At 53.3% G+C, this 22,670-nt stretch overlaps 1 protein-coding gene across 1 annotated transcript; it reads left to right on the forward strand.

The window, feature by feature from the left end:
• The first annotated feature begins 322 nt into the window (after positions 1 to 322).
• Positions 323 to 22,560, forward strand: MICALL1 (MICAL like 1). The gene is made up of 16 exons (XM_074902468.1): positions 323 to 531; positions 6,507 to 6,555; positions 9,438 to 9,579; positions 10,671 to 10,774; positions 11,504 to 11,640; positions 13,805 to 14,382; positions 14,900 to 14,963; positions 16,051 to 16,427; positions 16,749 to 17,227; positions 17,709 to 17,843; positions 18,174 to 18,300; positions 18,641 to 18,731; positions 19,104 to 19,177; positions 19,524 to 19,638; positions 19,956 to 20,002; positions 20,312 to 22,560. The coding sequence occupies exons 1-16, from the start codon at positions 386 to 388 to the stop codon at positions 20,431 to 20,433; spliced, it is 2,787 nt and encodes a 928-aa protein (XP_074758569.1). The 5' UTR covers positions 323 to 385; the 3' UTR covers positions 20,434 to 22,560.
• The last annotated feature ends 110 nt before the right edge of the window (positions 22,561 to 22,670 follow it).

The raw sequence follows: 22,670 nt of genomic DNA on the forward strand, positions 1-22,670 counted from the left end.
CTGTTTGCAGTTCCTGCTTGCAGTCCGCCAGGGACTGCGCCGGGATACAGAAGGATGCGACTTTCGTCCGGGGCTTTTCTCGGAGAATTCAGCCTTCCGGGGGGCGGGTGCATCTCCCGGGCCCGCTGCCCCTGGGGACTTACTGTGTTTCCCGGCTACCGCTCTGTCCCCGTTCCTCCCGTGTTGCCCGCCCTGCCGCCCGTTTCTCAGCCCTCCCCCCCCCTCGTTCCTTACGCGCGGCGCGGGCGAGGCGCCGCGCGGCCACGGCAACCGCCGGCCCCGCCCCCCTGCGGCCCCGCCCCGGAAGCCCCGCCCTAGGGGCCCCGCCCCGCCCCTGGGCGGGCGGCGGGCGGCGGCGGCGGCAGGAGTCGGAGCGGCCGCCCCCATGTCGGGCCCGCGGGGTGCCCTGCAAGCCTGGTGCCGCCGGCAGTGCGAGGGGTACCGCGGCGTGGAGATCCGAGACCTCAGCGCCTCCTTCCGCGACGGCCTGGCCTTCTGCGCCATCCTCCACCGGCACCGGCCCGACCTCCTGTGAGCAGGGCGGCGGGGGCTCTGCAGGCCGCGCGGCACCCGCCTCGCCTCGCCCCGCCGCGCTGGACGGGGCGCCGCGGGGCCCGGTCCCGACCTGCGGCGGCTGGGGGCAGGAGGGGGAGGCCCGGCGGCTTGGGGTACGGGGGGTGCCGGAAGCCCCGTTTCTGGAGGGGCCGGGCCGTCTGTGCCCCCCTGCAGCTCTGCTGGGGGCAGTCGGGGCGGGCGGGCGGCTCGCAGGGAGATGGAGGCGCCAGAGGAGACGGCTCCAGGCCGTCTGGCAATGGGGGACAGAACCTCCTGTGCATGAACGTGGGGGTTCAGGGGCGGAGACCACAGCAGTGGCTCCGTTGCCTTCTGAAATAATCTGGTGCCGGGAGGAAGGTTGCCTTGTTTCAGTGAACGGCTTTCTGACCCGGGCTCGCACACCATCAAGGTCAGGGGCTAGTAAGAGTCGTGTGGTGTAAGGCCGAGGAGAGCACGGAGGTGGCCTAGGTCTGTACAGCCAGCTTTTAGCGGAGCCGGCCGGGGAGGAGGTATGGCGCTGGCAGCTGGGCGTGGGGCTGTTTCGCCTCTGCAAGAAGTGGGCATTCCCACTTCCCGAGAACTGGAGGCCTGCCCAGCACAGGGACGTTCCTGGCTGCCAGGAGCAGCCGCTTTGAAACATGCAGAGTCCTGGACCGGGTTGCTCCTTGCATTTTTTCCCGATTGGTTTTCTGTGGATGCCATAGTGAAAGCAGGAGGTAACAAATACCAGCAGGGATGTCGAGCCTTGCTAGCCTCCCCCCGGCAAATGGCTTGGAGTTGAGTTTTCTCCATCAGCCTCCATTTTGAAGGGTGGCTCGGGGAGGGGGGGGGCGGAATGCGAGTTTCAGGAGGCAGCCGGTGAGTTTGGGATTGCTTGGGGGCATGGTGTCAGGCTGGAGAAACTGGCTGAACTGCTGGAAGGAATCTGCCCCAACCTGCTGTAGCCCTGCGCTGCTGGGAATCTGCCTCCTTTCTGCTCTAATCTTTGGTAGCCCTTGCAGTGCAGGTAGGCATCGCCCCACCTTGCGGTGCCTCTGGCGTGCACATGCTCCTCACCTGTCAGCAAAGCCCAGCAGTCGCGTTCTGCTCTAGGACTGGTGGCTCTTCCATTGAGGTTGCCTGAAGTGACCAAGTCCTCTTTTCTGAGCTAGCCCTGGGACAGCCTTTTGTCATGACAGCAACCTCTAGCAAGCCGAGGGTTGACAACAACTCCACTGTGGAGCTGTGGTGTACATGAGAGGGCAAAACAGGCCTGTGTTCTTACAAGCAGAAGCTGAACAGGTAGGCTAGAAACCAGACGGCTGCTTGCTGTGTTTCAGGTAGCTGCCACAAAACCCTCAGTGTGGCCTTCGGGAACCACTGGCAGCCAATACGTATGGTGGCTTTGCATGGCTCTGGGTCTTGAGGGAGCTTACATGGTCTTGTGTCCTGACAGCTCCTGGGTGGTGTGGTTCGCTCTGACCAGCTAGGATAGAGCTTCTGAAAAAAAAGCTTCCAGTCGCAAGGCTACTGGAGGGGAAGAGTAGTTTCTGAAATTTAAACATTTTCTTTCTTTTTTTTTCTAAGTTGCACAGTAACTGGGAACTGAAAAGCAGAGTTGCTTTTGAGCTTATGATAAACATCACTAAAACCACCTGATGCTTTCTCATTAACTGCATTTACCATCTCATTAAGTAGCAGCCACTGCTTTTAAGTTGTTAGTGGGCTTAAATCTGCTCCTGGCAGATGTCTTAACTAAATACTTCAGAGGTCCTGTGCATGAGCTGTATTGTAGAGACAAAGCCCAGGGCCTTACAAGGACATGGCATGTTGTAGAAGGATTTTCAGAGGGTGGTCAGAAGAGTAGCATCATTTCATCTGATTCCAGCTGCTTCAGCCTGTCCCAATTTGGAAGTAGTGGGAAGAACAGATCAGAGGCAGTTAATCTCTTGACTGCAGAGGAAAAGTGGTTGCCCTTCGCTTTCAGTCAGCCCAGTAATGGGTCTTGGCAGGGATCTGTGAGTACATTTCTGACCTTGCGTAGTCTTCCTTTGTGCGGGGCTCTCTTGGCCTGGATGAGATGGCCACGCTGCTCCCCAAGGGCTGAAGTTCCTCCGTACTGCTGCCCCACTTCCTGCTGACTTCCCCTTGGGTTGCAGACGGGAGGAACAAGGACATCCATGCAAGAGCAGAGCTGGAGCTCTCTTCTCTACTTGTGTGGCACCACTCCTCTGGCAGCCTGATCTTCCGGGCTTTATTTTGCTGCTGCGGTGGTTGGTTGTCTGTCCTGGCTGTCAGACCCTGCCAGGACACCCCCGTTGTGCTGTTGTGCTGGCAGGTGACACGCTGGGGAGGCTATTTTCTGTGTTACCCCTGGTTTGAACACAATTGCCTTGGGATGAGGCAGGTGGCATCGGAAGGATGCTCCCCTGAAGAGCTTAGAGCAGTTCCCTGCAGAGCTCTTGGAAACACTGGAGTTTGGGGGTTTTTTTGAAGTGGACTGGAAGAGTTTGCTGTCTACTGAATCTGGCTAAAGGTGTCTTGAACTGACGACCAAGGATTAAGTGCATACCCGTGGGACCTGTGTGTTGGACCATGAAGCTGAAAGTCCCTGCCTGTAGCTCTGCTACTGTACACACCTAACTTGGTTTCACTGCTTCTCCCTCCCAGTTGGGGAAATGGGAAGCCTTTGACTGCACTGCTGGCTGTGTGATCTTGAGGCAAGACATTTAATCTCTTATTTTCCCTTGTCAGTTAAGCTGCAAGCATCCAGGCCAACTTGACAGTGGACTGTGGGGATTAATGGGTTTGTTTGCTCAGTGCTCTAGAAATGTAAAGCACAAAATTAGTGTTTACAAGACATTTGTCACAGCTTAGTGAGGCAAAAAGAGTCTTTCAGTGTCCGAAGCTGTGCAGCTTACCCAGAGCTCAGGGGAGGTTCTTGGCATTCGAGTGCAAGAAGAATAAGAAAGCATGGCACATGTCTTTTGAGTGCTGCGAGAGATGGAGGCTTGAGGAAAACAGGAGATAAGAGCTGTGCATTAGAAATGCTGTTTTGTTTCCCTAGAGCGGTGGGTTCGGTTACAGGCAGAATCACAAATCTCATTTGTTCCTTCCCATGTACCGTCTGCATTTCCCTGACAAGACCTTGAAAGCTCAAGGGCTTGTTAAGCAGCACTGCCGTTAAAGTGCTCATGATTTATATTTGAGGAATCCAGGAATTTGCTCTGGTTTTAGCTGTACGGCGCACCCTTCCCCCTTCCCTGGGTCTGCTCTGCTCCCTGGCAGTTGCCCTAAACCCTGGAGTGTTTAGTGGCTCTGTATGTATCTAATTAGGTGAGCGCTTGGGATGTTATTTGCATGGAAAAATTACTCTAGAATGTACACATACCACAATACTGGGGTTTGCTGAGTCAAGGTGGTTGTTTGGCTGGGGTACCCAGAGTCTCGCCTATTCTTACATCCAATCCCTTGGACTGGGAGAGGAGCCTGAGCAGGGCTGCATGAAAGGCTGCTGAGATCAGGGCAATGAAATAACGTGACATTCAGCCACATGTCACGGAGCCACAAAATGGCAAGGTCTGAGATTCTGCAGAGGAGGCGGTTTATAGAGAGGAAAGGGGTATATCTGGGATGACCTTTTCCCCTGCCTGAGAGGCCTTGTACGTTGGTACAGGGAACATGCCCAGAGCCGCAGGGATGCCATGCAACAGAGTGGCATGTGGGAGTGCTTGTGTTGGGAGTGATGGAGATCAGTGCGGTCCTGTTTGGCTTGTTCAGAGAGGGACCAGGAAAATGCAGTGGAGAGGAACTGAATAAACTGTGATCCTTGGGCCCTCGTACTGATGGACTTCAATATCTCTGGTAAAAGCTCTGTGAGAACCTGCAATCCTATGTTAGTGGAAAAAATGTTCTATTTCCTTGCTGCTTGTTAGCCCCCCTGTTACCTCTTGAACTTCATGTCCTGTCTGCTGGCATCCTCTTTCCCAGGCAGATTTGCCTTGGTTTACTAAAATGGCTTTGGTTCACTGAGGTAGAGTGGAATGCTCTCCCAGCCCAGGCCACCAAGGATTCCTCGAGCTTCCAGCTGCACCACTCCCATATCCTGAAAGCGAGGACATTCAAAATGAAGGTCAGGAATGTTTAGTGGGCAGTTGATATATCAACTTCTCTGTCATCGCTTCTTCTGTGTTCCCAAGCTTGTATTTTCTTTAAAAGAAAAAAACAAAAAAAACAGTAAAACCAGCAAGGTTAAAGGAGTTCTCTAGACAAAAAAAAAAAAAAAAAAAAAGACTTAGGGAAAAAACATCTCCCAGTGGAAACTAGTTATAAATATAAAAAAGGCACTAGTTTTCACACCAGAGCCAAGGCTGCAGCTGAAGCCTTTTCTCACCGGTGTGTAGAGAGCAAAAAGTTGAGGTATTTTGAACAGGCTGAGTGCTGTGTCTGTATTTGCATGAGTTTTTGGAAAGGTACGTAACACAGAGCTGAATGTTCATCCCATCTTCTGCCCGTCTGCCGCATTTGCTCCCACAGCAGCGAGCGGGTGCAGTTTCATTTATCTGGGAGGAAACGGCACCAACAGCCTCTCGCTTTTGAACGGAGGAAGTATAATTTTATGGTGGCGCAGACAGCTGGGAAAATCTTTCTGAGCTCATCAAAAGACTTCCTCTGCAGCATTGGGAAAGGCGTGCGAGGAGCTTCCAGAAGGGGCGGGTTGCCCTGCGTTGCGGTGCTGGGGTGGTGTTACAGGAAAAGGCAATAAAATCCAAAGGGGGATAGAGGAAGGGAGGCTCCCACAGCCCCTCTCTGCAGGCGCACGGCTGGGGATTTGCCATCTCTCCCAGTTCCTGCACACCACTCTTGGGGTGGGGCTGCGTTCCCTCTTCTAATCTGAATTGTGTTTCTGGGTTGGTCTGCCAAGCTTTGACACCTCTCTCTGGGCCATTGGGGTGGCTTCACCTGACCCTAAACCTTTCTGGGCTGTGTCGTCTGTGAATCCAGCTCACAGGCACACCAAGCTGCTGCAGGAGGTTTTTTTGGTTACAAAGCTGAGATCCTTGGCAGGAAGGGGCTGTAATCATTTTAGTGTGATGCTGTTTTCACACATTATGCCCACATGCACATGCAAAGGCCTAACTAACTCCTTCCTCTATTTCTTCCACTCTATTGAAAACGTGCAGACTGCTTTAACCCTCCACCCTCTGCTCCTCTGATTAAGGCAGCTAGTTGATCCCTGTGGCTGGGCTCATTTGATCCCATGAAGGGATCCAGGGGCAAAGTTAAATTCCACTATGTTTATGGGTTGGGATGTACTGGGGTTCCTCTCTGTGCCCAAAACACCTTGCATTCAGCAAGCTGCCTCGCTGTAAAGGCTGCAGCTGAGGACGGTTTGCTATGTACTGCAAGTGTTGGGGGGCAGACAAGGACAGAAGTGCAGTTTATCACTCCAAATCCTGTGGTCACCTCAGATCCCTTAAGGTGGTTCAAGGAGATTTGTCTAAGGACCATCATAGCAGGAAGAGACCTAGCACAGGCAGCTCTTGAGGTGGGGGATCTGCTTCCCCATCCTCCTTCTGCTGTTGTGCTGGTGGCATTTGAGGGGCAAGTTCAGGGTGGTGTTGTGCACCCTTCAGTGCAGCAGTGTGTGGTGCTCATTGGAACGTGGCCCTGGTATTTCTGCAGCCTTTAATCGCAAGGGCAGGAGAAGCGGATAACGAGAGACAAGAATGACATTTTAATTTCCTGGTTACCACCCATTTGGGACTTGCTTTCTTTTTTAAATTGCAATTTCCCTTTGGTTTCTTTGTCCCTTTACAACCTGAAAACTGCTTTGCCAAGGTTTGGTTTATCTAGGATCTTCTATGTTTTGGGTTGTTGTAAGGTTGGCTGTCCTGGGAACCTGCACGTGGTAGCATTGGGGCACTTTTCCTCTGCACCTCATGTGGCTTTTTTGTGTTTTCTTATTTTAGAGACTTTGATTCTCTCTCCAAGGATGATGTCTATGAGAATAACCGCTTGGTAAGTCCCCGTTATGCAGTGCACATAAAGAAGAAGGGACATGAGAATGATTTGATGGAGGTCATGGAGTGTGGGAGGACTTCGTGATGGTAGTGAGGGTATAAGAAAAATCTGTGTTTGTAAGTAACAGACAAAAGCTTCTCTGGAAACATAAGGGAATGTGAAACATCAGCTTCCAGCCTGTACTGAAGAGAAGATAAGATAGTTATCTTGGTAGTTGCCAAGGCAACGTCTCAGGTGAAGATTAAAATGGTGCAACATCTTCTTGACCTCAGCTGTGCCAGGCTTGCAGGCAATGGAAGCAGAAACCTAGTTTTACTTCAGGCATAAACAGAGAGGAAGGTCATGCTGAATTTAGGCTGTTCTGCTGTGTTCCTTTCCCAGTTGGGACAGCTGGAGCCAACAGCCAAAGCAGGCAGTGGGGAATGGGGAAATGCCTAACCCCAGAGGCTAGGGGTAGGACAGAGCAGCAATAGCCTTGGTTTTCTTTGCTGAGAGAAAGACCTAATTGCTGCAGGCTCCATCTGATAGTCTGTGGAGAGACATGGGCCATCACCTTACCAAGATGAGTTGAGCTAAGTTGTCTGGGTTTTCAGGATTAGGGCTCTCCAGTTGGGTCCTGGCCATGCCCTTTCCTAGACCAGTTGGCCTCTTTCAGCCTAATCAGTCAACGGGTTCCTTCTCCTATTAGTGACCCCTAAGCTGGGATCTTTCCTTGCTCCCTGTTACTTGCAGCCTTGTGTTCAGCAAGGCTCAGTCCAGAGAACCAGCTTAAAGCCAGGCTGAGCAAAGCAGGGTGTCCACAGGGGGCATTTTACACCTCCAGTTACTGTAAATATCTTTTTTCATTCCTTTTCTTTAGATCCCACACACTGCACAGCATCTTGTGCCCCAGAGACCAGGCACCTTCAATCTTTACCCACACCCTGCACCTGGTATTTCACCATTCAGTCCACACACCACTCTCATCCCACCCTGACTCACTTTCTCTTCAATCCCTGCTGTAGTCTTGCATCCCCCCCTCTTTTGGAGATCAATGTGGGTGCATTGCCCTTGGCAGAATAGCAGGATGGCCAGCATATAGCCAGTAATCCACATACACTGCTAAGTGTGAAGCTCTCAAACAGCTATTTTCCTCTTTTACTCCTTCTTTTCAAGTAGTCGTGCATGCAGCTGTAGGAGCTGTGTGCTTCTTACCACAATGTCCTTGTCATTACTGCTTGCTGAGACACAGAAAAGTGCTGAAGTGGCTTGTGCATGGCAGGCTGCTGGCTGTTGAGCCAGGATAGCTATGTTAACTGTGGGAGGGAAAGAGGTGGCACCCAGGAGTGTGAAGGAATGGGCGGAGTTGGTGTTTCTGTGAGGTGAGCATTTGGGGTGGCTGGGGAACCTACTCAGTAGACCTGGTGTGTGGCTGTGTTGCTAGAAGTATCTGCCAGCCCTTGGCCCTTCATGGTGCCAGCCAAGGCTCTGTTAGGCTCTTGCGCTGGTGGTGTGCCCATTTCACAGGTTGAAAAAGCACTGGTTTTGGGTTGGTTTTTTGTTTGTTTTTTTTTTTTCCGATGAAAACTGAGACCCTCCCTGTCCCAGTGCAGTAGCTGAATGCCAAGACCCCTCAGGTGGGAGTTGCAGGGGCAGAGGCAGATGAAGTGACTTGAAGGAAAGGGAAGCTGCAGCAACTTGTTCCTTGTTTCTGATGTCACCTTCCCAGTCAAGTGGTGTGTCTGGGAGCCTCTGTCCATCAGGGATCATAGATCATAGAATGGCTTGGGTTGGAAGGGAACTCAAGTCATGGGCCTGGGCAGGGACACTTTCCAGCTAGACCAGGTTGCTCAAAGCCCTGTCCAACCTGGCCTTGAACACTTCCAGGGAGGCACCATCCACAGCATCTCTGGGCAAGCTGTTCCAGTGTCTCACAATGCTCACAGTAAAGAATTTCCTTATAATATCTAATCTAAATCTACCCTCTTTCAGTTTAAAACCATTACACCTCGTCCTACCACTACACTCCCTGATAAAGAGTCCCTCTTCATCTTTCCTGTAGCCCCCTTTAAGTACTGGAAAGCTGCTATAAGGTCTCCCCAGAGCCTTTCCTTTTCCAGGCTGAACAACCCCAACTCTCTCAGCCTGTTCTCATAAGGCAGGTGTTCCAGCTCTCTGATCATCTTCGTGGCCCTCCTCTGGATTCGCTCCAACAGGTCCATGTCCTATGCTGGGGGCCCCAGAGCTGAACACAGTACTCAGGTGGGGTCTCATGAGAGCGGAGCAGAGGGGCAGAATCGCCTCCCTCAACCTGCTGGCCACACTTGTCTTGATGCAGCCCAGGATATCGTTGGCTTTCTGGACTGCAAGTGCACATTACTGGCTCGTAATCAGTTTTTTATCCACTATACCCTCAGTCCTTCTCCTCAGGGCTGCTCTCAGTCCACTTATCCCCCAGCTGGTATTGATACTGGGGATTGCCCTGACGCATATGCAGGACCTTGCACTTGGCCTTGTTGAACTTCATGAAGATTGCATGGGCCCACCTCTTAAACCTGTCCAGGCCTCTCTGGATGGCACATCCCTTCCCTACAGTGTGTCAAACCACACCACACAGTTTGGTGTCGTCGGCAAACTTGCTGAGAGTGCACTCAATCCCACTGCCTGTGTCACCAACAAAGATGTTAAACAGCCCTGGTCCCAGTACTAAACCCTGAGGAACATCACTTGTCACTGCTCTCCACTTGGACATCAAACCATTGACTGCAGATCTTTGAGTACAGCCATCCAGCCATAGACTTACTACTTAACCTTCCCCAGGGTCTTTCCAACTTGATTTCTCTGTTATTTTTCAGAGAGTATCCGTTTTCTCTCCTTAATGCCTCTCTCTGTTCCTGCAGGCCTTTGAAGTGGCAGAGCGGGAGCTGGGCATCCCAGCTCTGCTAGATCCCAATGACATGGTCTCCATGAAAGTTCCAGACTGCCTCAGCATCATGACTTATGTGTCTCAGTATTACAACCATTTCAATAACCCCAGCCAAGGTGAGTGTCCTTCCACCCCTGTGGCTTCCAGTTTGCCCTCACTTGACTACAGGAAACCCAAGCATTACCTTGTGCTTCCTCATAGGGAGCCATGTGTGTTTGTGGGGAAGGGGAGAGGAGTGGGTAGTACCTGCCTCTACCGGATCTTGTTGGTGCTGGTGAGGAAGGCCTGGAACAGGGAGTAGGATAGAGCCAGGTTTCACAAGAGGTGGGGAGTGATTTAGCAGCTCAGGCTGGTGAAAGAGGAACTCCTTGTTTCTCCTCCCTCTGCGCTGCATTCTTGCCACTTGGGTTGGTTCTCATCAGACCCTTTGTGATCTGCTTTAACCCACTAAAATGAGAGAAAGCTAGATAGGCAAGCTGCCTACTACCGTAGCTCATTTTTATCACATCAGTGTGTGTAAAGTGACTGGAGGACAGAGGGAAAGGAGCCAGGGTAGAGTGTCTCAAATCAGCTCATCTGTCCTTGCAACTGCGACCTGAGCTAAGTGCTACTCTGAGCCAGCTCTTCCAGGGCATCCCTCCTGGGTGGAGATGAGGGCTCCAGGTCTCCTCTGCTCCACTCTCTAGCTGCAGCATCAGATAAATCTCTTCCATGTGTGTGTACTTCTTCAGAGATGCTGGCCTCCCAGTTGAGAACTCCCGCTGCGGACTGGTGTGTGAGTGCCAGCCCTGATGGGCAAGGGATGTTTCACAGACTTGCTGACAGCACAGAAGCCCTGGGGCCCAGTGGGTCACAACAATAGATCAGCAGCTACCTGGGGTGCTCTGGGCTTTAAGCATTGCTTAGGGAGTTGGTTACAGGGAAACCAAGCAGCATTTGATGACTAAATCAACTCACAGTGAGAGGCTGGTGACCCTGGGCCACAGAAGGGGATCCACAGCAGGGCCAGCCTCTCTGGCAGCCTCACAACTGACCCATTATTAGGTTGTGTTTGTCTCTTCCACCTAAAATAGGCACTGAAGCATTGGGAGTGGCAAGTCCTGTCCTATGTCACAAGGCAGGATGATTTTTTTTTTTTCCCTCTCCCCTTCCCCCACACGGATGGTGTGAGTCACAGTGCCTGATCATTCTTGCTTTCTGCCTCCAGCCAGAGGCCCTCCGCCTATGAAGCGCCCAGCTGCTGCCTCCTCGCCTCCTCTGCTGTCCCACAAGAAGCCTGGGGCTGTGCTGGAGAGTTCCCCAGCACCACAGGTACCTTATTTCTTGATTCAAAGCCAACCTGAGGCAGTGGTGCTCCCTGCGCTGTCGTGAGGAGCTGGAAGAGAGCCTGTCACAGTGGGATGGATCTTTGCAGGGGGCTAACTGTGTATTTTGGGGTGGGGGGGTTGTTTGGGATTTTGGTGCCTTGGGGACACAGCTGAGAGAGTGATTTCTCTCTAGAAGTCTGTGGACTGAAACTTGTCCATGGCAGGCAAGAGTTTGGGTGGATTGGTGATAGATGGTTCCTTGAGCCACCCAGGGCACAAGCACCCTCCTTCTTATGGGAGGATAACCATACAGATGAGGAAAGAGCAGGAATGTGGGGTTAGAAGAGCAGAAAAGATGCCTTTGACTTTCTTGGCCCTTTATTTCAGGTTTTAGCAGATGTTTGGGATGGCACAGTTTCCAAAGAGAGGAGGTTCCTCTTGCAGGTCCCTGCTGCCTGGAGTTTAGATTAGTCCCTCCCACAGCCCTTCAGCCCTAGACAGCAGCAAGGCAGCTTTTGGAGTGGCACCTTCTAATTTGGGAAGAGGCAGACTGCCTGTGCCTGGATTTGGGGGCAGCTGTTCTGTGTGTTGTCAGACCCTGAGGTCAGCCCCTGAGCTGTGCCACAAGTGCTCAGCAATGGGCCTTGCACAGGGAGCAGCTGCTCTGGAGGAGCTGTGGGCTGGGGAGCAGCTTGTGACCCCCATCCTGAGCTCCACATGCGTTGTGCCTCAGGATGATACGCCCCCAGACCCGTCGGAGCGGTCCCAGTGCACCACGCTCAGCAGTACCTGCACGGCCTGCCAGCAGCACGTCCATCTGGTCCAGCGCTACCTGGCTGAGGGCAAGCTCTACCACCGCCAGTGCTTTAGGTATGTCTTGGCCAGGCCTGGTGGGGCAGCCACTCTCCTTGGCAAACTGCACGTCTGTGGCCAGCTGCACCCCATCTTTGTGTGTCCGTGTCCTTGGGCAGCGTAGACCATCAATGCCAGTGTCCAAAATCAGACCAAAGAGGGTCCATTTGCCTGCCAGCCTCCTGTCCCAGAGGTCTGACTGGCCTTGTGTCCAGCCGTGTGCTGCTTGCCTCCCCTACTCCCTGTTGCCTTGCTCTCTTGTGCTTTCCCACTTCACTGACTTTGGGTCTCAGCCCCTTTGTGCTTCTCCCACCTCCATAAACCAGGATGCTCTGCCTCTTTGCCGCCTGCCTACCCAGACCGCCTGCCACCACCTTCCAATGAGGTCTAAGCCAAGATGTCATCCTACAGACCTCTTTCCACCTACATTCCACTTCCTCAACTGGATATACAGGCTCCTACACTGCTGAGGTGGTGCTGAGCTCTCAGGGGAGCATGTGGAGAGCTGTAGTTACCAAACTGAGGAATGAGGGATTAGACGTCAGCAGGTCTGCGGTTACTCCCTGTGTGCAGGTCCTTACCTGCAGCACCTGTGAAGTCATTTCACTTTGCCTTCCCTGCTCTGATAATTAAGGTATGAGATCTTTCCTGTGGACCACAGGACAAGAGCTGGCAAGTGAGCAGCTGGCATCTGAGGACAGAAATGTTGAGCCACTGGGAAGCTACAGGAGGTGTCATTCACTTGTATAAACAGTTCCTGCATAAGCCAGCTGGGGTTGTGTCATAGAAACAGCAGGAAGGGAGCTGACCTGGGGCCCATCAAGCTTCCCATCTGCAGCTGGGTCAAAAACAGGAGTTTGGGGATTTGGTCCTCTTTGGTTGGGAATGTCCTGTGGCAGCATTTTCTGTGTGTTGACGGACAAACAGACCTCTTCATCCCCTTGTCTGAACTTGCCACCTCTTCATTTCATCATACCCCTTCTCTCTAGAGCCCCTTGTGTCCTCACACTTCTCTACATTTCAAAGGAAGCCCCAGTCAACTGGACACCCAGAGCAGAATTCTTCACCAAAATTTTCTGCTTGCAGTGTAGGGCAGCCATCTGCTGCGAGCACCAGGTATTCAGACAAGAAAGAATAGGCTTGGTTTTCATGGGAGTGCTTGATCAGCCCCTTGCCCTTGGCTCTCTTTCATGTGAGCTATCCACCTCCCTTCCCAGGTAGAAAAGGGCTGACTTGGTTGCCAGAGCTGTGTATTACCCTTGCACTTGGAGGGCTTCATTAGGAGGATTCAAAGGCTCAGTGGGGAGACAGAGTGGTTGATCCAAGGCGATGTGGCAGACAGTGAAGGATGGGGAAGCTACTAGTCCAGTTTCAACAAGCAAGATAGAGTGTAAGAATGGCCCTACTGTATCATTCCTTCACCTTTCCAGCCAAATGCCATGACCCTGGTGGGGACTATGGTCATCCCCAGCGAGGGTGAGCGTGAGACCAGCTAGGCTTGTGTGCTGCTTCTCCTGACTACTCTTCAAGCCTCCAGTGTAGGAATTTCCTGAGTTGGAAGTGGCATAATATTATTTAATACTCAGAGTTTGGGGGGTTTTGTTTTATTTTTTTTAACCCTCACAGATGTGTCTGATGGTTCTTTAACCAGTCTGGACCCTTGACCCTGTCAAGGCAGCCCATAGCCTGCCTGTGCCAGTTCTGAACCAGCTGCTCCCTAATTCCAGTTGTTACTCCCTGTTTCACGTCTGTGAATGGTTGATTCTCCTCTGAGGGCCACTTGTGATCTTGTAGCACTCTCTCCTGTCCCCATCAGCTGCATCTTTTCCAGGAAAACTGGCGGTTTCTGCTTTTCCAGGTCTAGAAACCATGCCGTATCCCAATACCAACTATTGCCCTTCCACATCTATTAAATCCTTTCTGAGTTGAAGGAGGAGCCCAAATGCACGCAGTATTTGAGTTGTGAACTCCCCATGGGTTCATGCAGTGGCATGGTGATGTTTCTCTCTGTTCATCTCCTTTCCCAAATGACTTCCCCAAGACCATGCCAGGATTTAGTAGCAGAGGTGGGAACTAACTCCGTGGCCCTGCAAGGATCTCCCAGGTGCATTGCCTTCCCTTCTTGCCCTGAGGGGCAAGATGGTGTTCCCCATCTCACAGGGCTCTCTCTTCTCATTGGCAGGTGTAAGGAGTGCTCCAGCACACTGCTCCCGGGGTCATACAAGCCTGGGTCAGAGGCAGGGACTTTTGTCTGCATGCAACATCGTGGTAAACTGGCCATGAGTGGGAAGGTAGAGAGGAGGCTCAGTCCCGACCAACAGTCTCCAGACCTAAGAACTGAAACTGGGGCTGGAAGCGTGGGTGAGGATGCCCTCCCTGCAGGAGCAGAGGTGGGGAAGGACGACAGTGACTCCCTGGAGAGCATGGCAGAGACCCAGATGCCTGCAGAGGGGCTGGCTGGCCCAGTGGAGAACAGCACACCCAGCAAAGCAGAGACAGCGATGCCCCCTACTCATGCAGACAGTGGGGTGCCTGTCTCCCAGACTCCCCCCAGACCTCCCCTTCCCAGCAAGCCCACAGTGCTCACCCAGGACAAATCCAGCTCACTGGATGGACGGCTCAGAGACACACGGCCCACCCCTGCCCCAAGGAGGGCCACCGATGCGTCAGCCCTCTCCCCTCCAGCCTCTCATCCCATCCCTCGGCCCAGGTCCACTCTCCAGAGCGAGGGCAGCGAGTGTGGGCCTGGCATGGTGAACGGTAAGAGAGCCCAGTGGTGGCAGAGGTTACCCTCCACCTCCCCAGCAGCCGATGTGGTTGGCTGCAGGTTAGATGAGTTTCGTTCCTTCTCTGCAGCCTGATACCCTTCTGCCTCTGAATAAGTCTCAGGCTCAGACACCAAACCTTCGATTGCTAGCCATCCCCATAGCAGGGAGAGCAGTACTAGGTTTCATGCCTGCCTGCTCCCTTATATTTCTCCAGGGGGTGCTGCCAGTGTGGAGGGAAGGTGGCAGTGCTCGAGCAGTTTGCAGGTATGGGGACAGAGGGGCATGTGGGTTCTCTAGGTGCAGCTCCTAGGGTGGGGTGGGGAGAAAAAGGCAAAGGGGATGTTTGGGGTTGGCTGACTGCACCAACTATGGGAGAAACAGTGAGGCCTTCAGACGGTGGGACTAGCCAGTCTCCTGAAGGGAGATGTGTAAGAGGTTCCTCTTGTTGATTTAACCTCTTTCTTCATGTCCTTTTGGTGTTGTGACAGTCTGACCCTGTGTCTTTCTAGGTAGGGTACCTGAACCCAGCCCCCCTGTCCCAAAACCCCGAGGGAGACCCTGCTCCTCTGATCGGTACGTCCTTCTGTTCACAGATCACCTGCAAACCCCATAGTGAGGTGGGACTGTGGGGATGGCTCATATGTGGTTTCCTCTCCCATCTCCAGGCTCTTAGGAGGGTGTAGGCTGTGATCAGGTCTCTTCTGTTACCTAACGGGTGCCAGCCTGGTACAGTCAGGCTGACAGTGTTTGTTTGTACTTCACAGGATCTTTGGCTCTTGGGGTTTTTAAAGAGTTTGGGAGCTTCAGAAAGGTGTTTCTATGGCACGTGCAGACTGCCAGGTACCTTCTGAAATGGCCCTGCTTGTCAGTGCTGAGAAGGGGACACTTGTCTGCCTTGTGGAGGGTTTGTCCCAGGAAAGAGCCGGTGCAGGGACGTTGTGGGTGCCTGGCTGCAATCTTTAAACCTCCTGGGCTCCCACCCAGGAGCCCTCTGGTGTCAGTTCATCCTTGCCTGCTCTTGGGACAGAGGTTGCACAAGCACTGTGCATTCGCAGTGGCCAAGGAGTGGGCACCTGTGGCAAGCAGCAATCACTTTCCTGATTTGCTGAGCCCTGGTGCAGGTTTGCCATGGGCTGTGCTCCCAGAAGAGCAGAACTGATTCCAGCCACAGAAGTTAGCAAAGAGGAGTCCATCCCTGGGACACTCAGATGATAAGGTGGTGAACAGCCCTCTGAATTGTAGGAAGGGATTGTGACCACAGAGAGCAGGTATCTGATCTTGACTCTCCCTCCATCCACAGCCTGGGGAGCAAAGCTGGGTATAAGAACATCGTCAGGGAGGGAAGAACAGCTGTGCCCATAAAACTCAGCCTTTACTGCTGGTTAGCAGATGGAGGCTATAATTCAGAAACCTAAATGCTGGGTCCAGCGGGAAAGTCAGGCTGTGCTTTCCTCAGGCCCATAGGTTTGCCCGCAGAGAACAAGACACTTTGTGTCAGGGGAAGACTAGGGCCACCCTTGTATGAGAAAGCTGGTTCTGCACAGGAGACATCCCCCTCTGTCTGTCCTTTCCCCTGAGGGCTAAGTCCCTCTCCCAGTGCCTCGCCGTCCCAGCTTGTCTCTGTTCCTTGCCACCTCAATCTCTCTTTCTCCTTTCCCAGTGCTGGAGCTGCTGTGAGAGCCAGGGACCCACCATGGATGGCCTTAGTGCAAGCAGAGTGCAAGAAGAAGCCAGCTCCCCCTCCCCCCCCGGGCAGCAACCAGGAGACTCTGAGCAGGACTTCAGAGGAGGAGGATGGGGACGAGGTGGGGAAGGCTGGAAGTGAGGAGAGCAGGTCTGATGCCACAGATCCGAAACCGTACAACCCCTTTGAGGAGGAGGAAGAGGAGAGTGCTGCTGGCCAAAAGAGCACACCTGAGCAGGAGCAGAGCGAGACTGTTGCCAGGCCTCTCCACCCCTGGTATGGCATCACTCCCACCAGCAGCCCGAAGGTGAAGAAGCGGCCAGCTCCACGAGCCCCCAGTGCTTCCCTGCTAGGTGAGCTTCCCCCTACTCCCTTATCCCTCCGCGAGCCCTGTGTGGCCCCTTAGAGGCTTACCTTTCCCAGGCACATCTGCATCACCCTGGCAGACCAAGCCTTTATTCAGTGATGGTTGTGCTGGGACTTGTGCTCGCCGTGTCTTCTCTGCTCATTGGAGCACAACATTTGCAGGCATTTGGAGGGTCCCTTCTGTCTTCTCTGAAGACAGACAGGTGCTGCTTCCCTTTGCATTCGTCCCTGCCTCCAGTATATACCACTCTACCTTTTTCTTCTGGCTGTGCCCCTGTTCCTCTCTGAGCTCTCCCTTTGCTTTGCAGCCCACCACCCCAACTCCAGGCTGTCGCACTCGGAGCCATCATCCTCCACCCCATCACCAGCCCTCAGCCTCGAGAGCATCCACTCTGAGAGTTCAGCCAAGGTGCTGGGTGACCCTGATGAGGCGTCAGTGCCCAAAAGCTCCTCAGAGCCCACTGTCCACACGCCGACAGCCACCAAGACCTCTAGCACTGACATGCCTCTGGCCAGTGTCTCCTCCAGTGAAAGCCCAGCTGCTCCAGCCAGCCTCTCCACCCACTCCTCCTTTTCCTCCTCCAGCGAGCTGGCCAGCTTCAGCGGAGAGGCGCAGCCCAGCACCCCACACACCAGCAGGAGTGTCTCCACTGGCAGCTTAAAGACCAGCCCCAGTCGGCTGCTCCCCAAGCCTCCTGCTGGGGCTAGCCCTACACCCATCCTCTTGGCTTCCAGTGAGGGTGCTCGGAGCCCTAAGATGGCCTCCTCGCCCAAGCCACAGCTGAAGGTGAGATGGTGACGTTCCTTCCATACAGATCAGGGGGCATTTCTTCCCTGTCCATCACTCGGTCACAATGGGCATCATGAGTCCAGGCTTGCGCCTTAGGTAGGTTTGGTGTGTGACCCCCTGAAAGTAGGCCTCAGGCCTGTGCTTGTTAAATGATGGCTCTGCTCATACTCTGCCTGCCCCTTGTGCTAGAGAAGAGGCAGGATGTTGTATGGTCAGAGCAAATAAGAAGGGAACTGTGAAGTAAGATAGTTCAGCATGCTTGTTAGAAGCTGGGGAACTGATGCCAAATAGGAGCACAGCTGGTTTTTGCCCCATGGCTATGCTGCTGGTGGAGATCAGTGCTGTGTTCCTCACACAGGAGGCTGTGGAGCAGGACAAACCTTAGAGCTGCCCTGTCTGCTGAGTTCCAGCTGTTGGAATGCTATACCCTTTCCCTTTCCTGGACCCTCACATATTTCCTTTTGTCCCACTTCTCCAGTCTTCCTGCAAAGAGAATCCCTTCAACCGGAAGCCATCGCCTGCTGCCTCCCCCTCCTCAAAGAAACCTCCCAAGGGCTCCAAGCCGGTGCGTCCTCCTGCACCAGGTCATGGCTTCCCACTGATCAAACGCAAGGTAAAGGGGCCCTTGGGAGTGGGGGGGAGATGGGGGGAGGAAGCCAGCTCTGTAGTATGGCCCCAGGGCCAAGCTGTGTACATGCACCCTGCTGATGCATGTGTGGGTAGGGATTGCACAGGTGGGTGCGGCAGATGGTGTCTAGGCTAGACCCCGTTGATGGTGGCACCATGGTTTCCCTTTGCTCCAGAGTGGGGTGGGGTTTCAGATCCATGCTTAGGTGCAGTGTTCTGTTGTCCCCCTGCCCCCGTTAGTGTTGACCAGCCTTAGGGTTATCCCTGGAAACTGGAGGCTGATGCTGATGAAATTCTCTGCCTTGTGGTTTGGCAGGTGCAGACAGATCAGTATATCCCTGAGGAAGATATCTATGGGGAGATGGATGCCATCGAGCACCAGCTGGACCAGCTGGAGCACCGTGGGGTGGCTTTGGAGGAAAAACTTCGCAGCACTGAGAATGGTATGTAGGGTGGGCTGTCTGTGGGTGTGGGGCAGGATGGACCCTAGGGCTGCCTTGTGTTCAGCCATGGATAGCAGCAGTGACTTCCTCCCTGCTGATGCTGGGATTGGAAGAGCACAAGGGGCTGGGCTGGGCTTCAGGAATGGTCACAGCTGTACCCTGAACAGAGTGGAAACAGGTGGGAGAAGAGATAAGGTCCCTCTGGGGCCCAGGAACAGGCTGAGTTCAGGTTGGATCTAGCCCAGGGCCACTCTCCTGGCTTGGCAGAGCCCAGTCTGCTGCAGGGTGATGGGATCTTGCAGAGCTGGGGGTGGCCTTGAATTGTCCTTTTGCTTGGCAGAGAGCCCTGAGGACAGCCTGCTGGTGGACTGGTTCAAACTCATCCATGAGAAGCACATGCTGGTGCGCCACGAATCCGAGCTCATCTACATGTAAGTGTGTGCTAGTGTGTGGGGAGGCACTGATGCTCTTGCAGGAGACCGTGGCTCAGTCCTCCTGAAGCTGTGCTTCCAGGGGAGAGCCTGACACAGCCTCCTTGCTGGAGAAGGGAGGGAAAGAGGGGCAAGCAGACAAATGTATCCAAACACACTCAGAACTGACCGACTTAAAAGTCACCAGAGCCCCTGCAGCATCTCCTTCAGGAAAGCCTTAAGCAGCCAGGGCTGGTCCCTGCTGCCAGTTGCCTGCATAGGATGAGATCAACATCTTGATGGTCCTTTCCAAGCTCACTACGTACCTTGGGATGATGTTCTGCTTCTTTGGAGCCTTGCAATGGTTCCTGGATGTGCCCCCTTCCCTTGCAGCTTCAAGCAGCAGAACCTGGAGCAGCGGCAGTCAGATGTGGAGTATGAACTGCGTTGCCTCCTCAACAAGCCAGGTAAAGCATCGCTCTGGGTGCAGTTACCTCCATTTTCCCCCTGGGCTTCATCCCCGGTCCATTTGTTGGGCCTTAGATATGTAGGGATGCCAGCACAATCATCTGGCTTTAGAACTGTTGCCCCATCTCACTGCATGCCCCAGCCTTGTGCAGGGATGTGCTCCTTTTGTCCCCATGGGACACCACCTACACGGCTCTCCCTCCACAGCATCACTAGCCCAGCTGGCCCTGCAGCATGGCAGGGTAGCATGGGATCATGCTATGGGATCTCTGCCCCAAAAGTTCTGAGTTTGAGCTCCTTCAAGCCATTTAATTGTCTGTCCTTCCTTGCACTTTGGTTGGGTAGAGAAGGACTGGACCGATGAGGACCGAGGGAGGGAGAAGGTGCTGATGCAGGAGCTGGTGACCATCATTGAGCAGAGGAACGCCATTGTGAACTGCCTGGATGAGGACCGGCAGAGGTGAGTGAGGAGTGGGGCGGGCTGGAGGAGAGGGGAAAAGTGTAGCCGCCTGAATGGCTCATGGGTGTGTCCCAAGACGTCCCTGTTGCTGACATCTTTCACAGGCTTACCAATTCTTATCTATTTGAATGCCATGTGTGGGAAAAACAGGGCAGTACTTTCAGCTTGTGGGATTTATCCTGCTGGTAGCAAATGCTCACAAGAGAGTGATGGATCAGCCCCTCCATGGCTTATAAGTAGGAGGTTCTCTAGCCTTAAACAATACATCAGCTGTTTTCAGGGCTGAATTCTGACCTATTTCCCACCCTTTCTTTCAGAGAAGAGGAGGAGGATAAAATGTTGGAAGCCATGATTAAAAGGAAAGGTAAGAAACAGTAAGGAAGATTCTTGGAGTGATGGCTTCACTGCCAACCCCAGTGAGGGGCAGCGTAAGCCATTCATGAAGTTGCATGCAGAAGGAGAGATTGAATCTATTCTGTGTAGACTCTGCAGCCTTTCCTGTAGGGTTGTTAAAAGTTTGGGTCACAGTTGTGCTGCACACCTGTTATCACAGAAGAGGTGTGTGTACAGTGGAGTGATTGGATTCATGGCTCTCACCCTTGCTCTTGTTGCTATGCACATGTGTGTACAGCCATCAGCATTCCCCAGTAACAACCTCCCTTTGCAACCACAGAATTTCACAAGGAGATGGAGACTGAAAGCAAGAAGAAAGCCAAATTCAAGCCCATGAAGGTGCTTAAGCTGCTGGGCAACAAGCATGACTCCAAGAGCAAGTCACCCAAGGAGAAAAGCTAGAGCAGGGAACACCAGCAGTGGGAGGGATGTGCTGCCTGACTGCCTGGGCCTCTCTGCAGCTGGCCGGGACACCTGCCAGGAAGGGGGGGCTTGTCTCCCTCTGCTCCCCTTGCCTCTCCCCCCGCTCCCTCCCCAGGCACCAGAGCTGCTGCCCCAGGGAGACGCCAGCCCTCTGCCCGTAGTGGGGGAGTCTGACCAAAGCGCTCCCCTTCCCAAAGCTGCGGAGGAGTGTGACCGTCCCCGCTGTGAAGACTCGCTAACGAGGCAGGGAGAAGATGGATTGGCTTTTCGGATATGTTACCTGGTTACGTGTTCTTGTTATTAACTGAGAAGCAAGCCAAGGAGTGTGGTGTTTGTGGGAAAATTTGCACTAACTGCCCCCCATCCTTTCTCCTGCTCTAACTGTGACAGTTCCGTGTGCCTCCAACCTCTGCCAGGAGGGGACTGGGCCTGCCTGTCCCTCCCTGCCTGCCCGCTCTTGCCCCTTCCTGTCCCATTTTTAACTTCAAGAGAAAACTCTGGCATTAGAACCAGAATTCTTTGGGTTTTACTGGCTTGAACTAAAATGTTAAGAAAACACTCCATCACAAGGCTCTGGAGCCATAGCCAAAAACATAACCGGTGCCCTGTTATTTTGAACTGTCCCCTTCCTCGAGCGCCAGGCCTGGGTGGGCTCTGTTACAGGGCTGAGAGGACCCAAGGGGATGGTGTACAGCTGCTAGGACATAGCTCACACGCCGTACTCAGGACATCTTGCCCCCCACTGCTGCTAACCACCGCTGGCTCTGCTGCCTTCAAGGGGAGGAGGAACATTCCTTTTCCAGGCAAGGGCAGAAAAGCTCAAGGCTCAGTGCCAGCAAGGGGCACTGAGCTTGTGCCCCTGCTCACCAGTGCCACCCTCGAGCGGCTGGGAAAAGGGGTGCGCTCACAACTGACCTTTACCCAGCTTCATCTGTGTAGACTTTAAAAGTGTGCAGGAGTTGGCTGGTTATTTTTTACATCTGTACTAGATGAATTCAAACCGACCCTAAAACTTTTTAAACCCCTTATTTTATTTGTCGTGTGTGTACATTGGAGGACGGAATGGTGGGGCGGTGTTCTACCACCTGTCCCTTCCATTTTGTTTTCTGCCTTCTCCTCCAAGGCGAGGAGCTATTTATTGAGTTGTTGGATCAGTCTGAATTAGAGTTCATGGGTGTTTGGTTGATCAGCTGTTTGTCATGACTTTTCATTAGCCAACTAGATATAACCAGCCTGAAGCAATCTGCTGCAGCCCTTTCTAAAAACCCAACAGGATTTAGCCAAAATGCTCCCAGAGCAGTGCCTTGCAGGGTGGTGGCGTAGCATTCTGGAAAGGGATCCCCCTTTCCCAAAACCTGAGGGACCTCAGCCCCGCGCTGGTGATGCCATCCCACTCTTGCTGTACCCCAGCAGGCTGATGAGGAGCAGTGGTAGGGGAGATCCCAATGTACATCTTTCCTCCAAGGAGAAACAAATTTGCTTTAGAGCTTGCTGTCACGTCACTGTTGCCAAAGGACATTGAGATTGCTGCAGCCTGACACCCCTTGGCCCTGCGCCTGGTCAGAACTCTGATTTGTAAATTACACTGTACTAACTCCATGACTTCCATTCACTTGAACAGAAATAAAAGAAACATTGGACTTCAAAACCAACTGTGGCTTAGGTTTCTGATTCCTTTGTGCACTCATGCTGTCCTGGAGACAGGGCATGCTGCCTGCTTTTGGGGAGTGGTTGACGAGTATTGCTAAGAAGCAGATGATGGAATTTAAAGAAATCAGGAAGCAGACTTTATGCTGGGATTTATGCAGGAATAGCGGGGCATCATGCTTCAGCCTGCTGGAGGACAGAGGTAGCAATATGTATGAGGTGAGCAAACAGCCATTCCCAGGCTCTGTGTGAGACGCATACCATGCTTTCAGGAACCAAAAAGCCACAGGAAGCCTGCAGCAAGGAGCAGCATGCGCTGGGCTGAAATCCCCTCTCCCTCCTCAGTGCAGCTGTGCTGAGCACCTGCCCAGTTCAGCTGCCACCAAGAAGTTTGCCAATGCACACAATCATGTGGGCCTGCAGCAATGTCGGAGGCTTGTGTTTGCACGAGGGTGCACAGCAATATCTTTCTCGCTGCCGTCTGCCAGCATAGCCGTTCCCAGAGTGGTGGGGACAGCAGTGCATTGTGGATGTGGGTGGCACACACATCAGCATCATGCTGTCACAAG

The sequence above is a fragment of the Athene noctua genome, chromosome 3 (assembly GCF_965140245.1).
Source record: "Athene noctua chromosome 3, bAthNoc1.hap1.1, whole genome shotgun sequence".
Taxonomy (NCBI): Eukaryota; Metazoa; Chordata; class Aves; order Strigiformes; family Strigidae; genus Athene; species Athene noctua.

Coding starts and splice junctions, on each gene's coding strand:
- MICALL1 (XM_074902468.1), top strand. CDS start 386: ATGTCGGGCCCGCGGGGTGCCCTGCAAGCCTGGTGCCGCCGGCAGTGC. Junction 10,775..11,503: donor AGAGTTCCCCAGCACCACAG/GTACCTTATTTC, acceptor GTTGTGCCTCAG/GATGATACGCCCCCAGACCC. Junction 14,964..16,050: donor AGACCCTGCTCCTCTGATCG/GTACGTCCTTCT, acceptor CTCCTTTCCCAG/TGCTGGAGCTGCTGTGAGAG.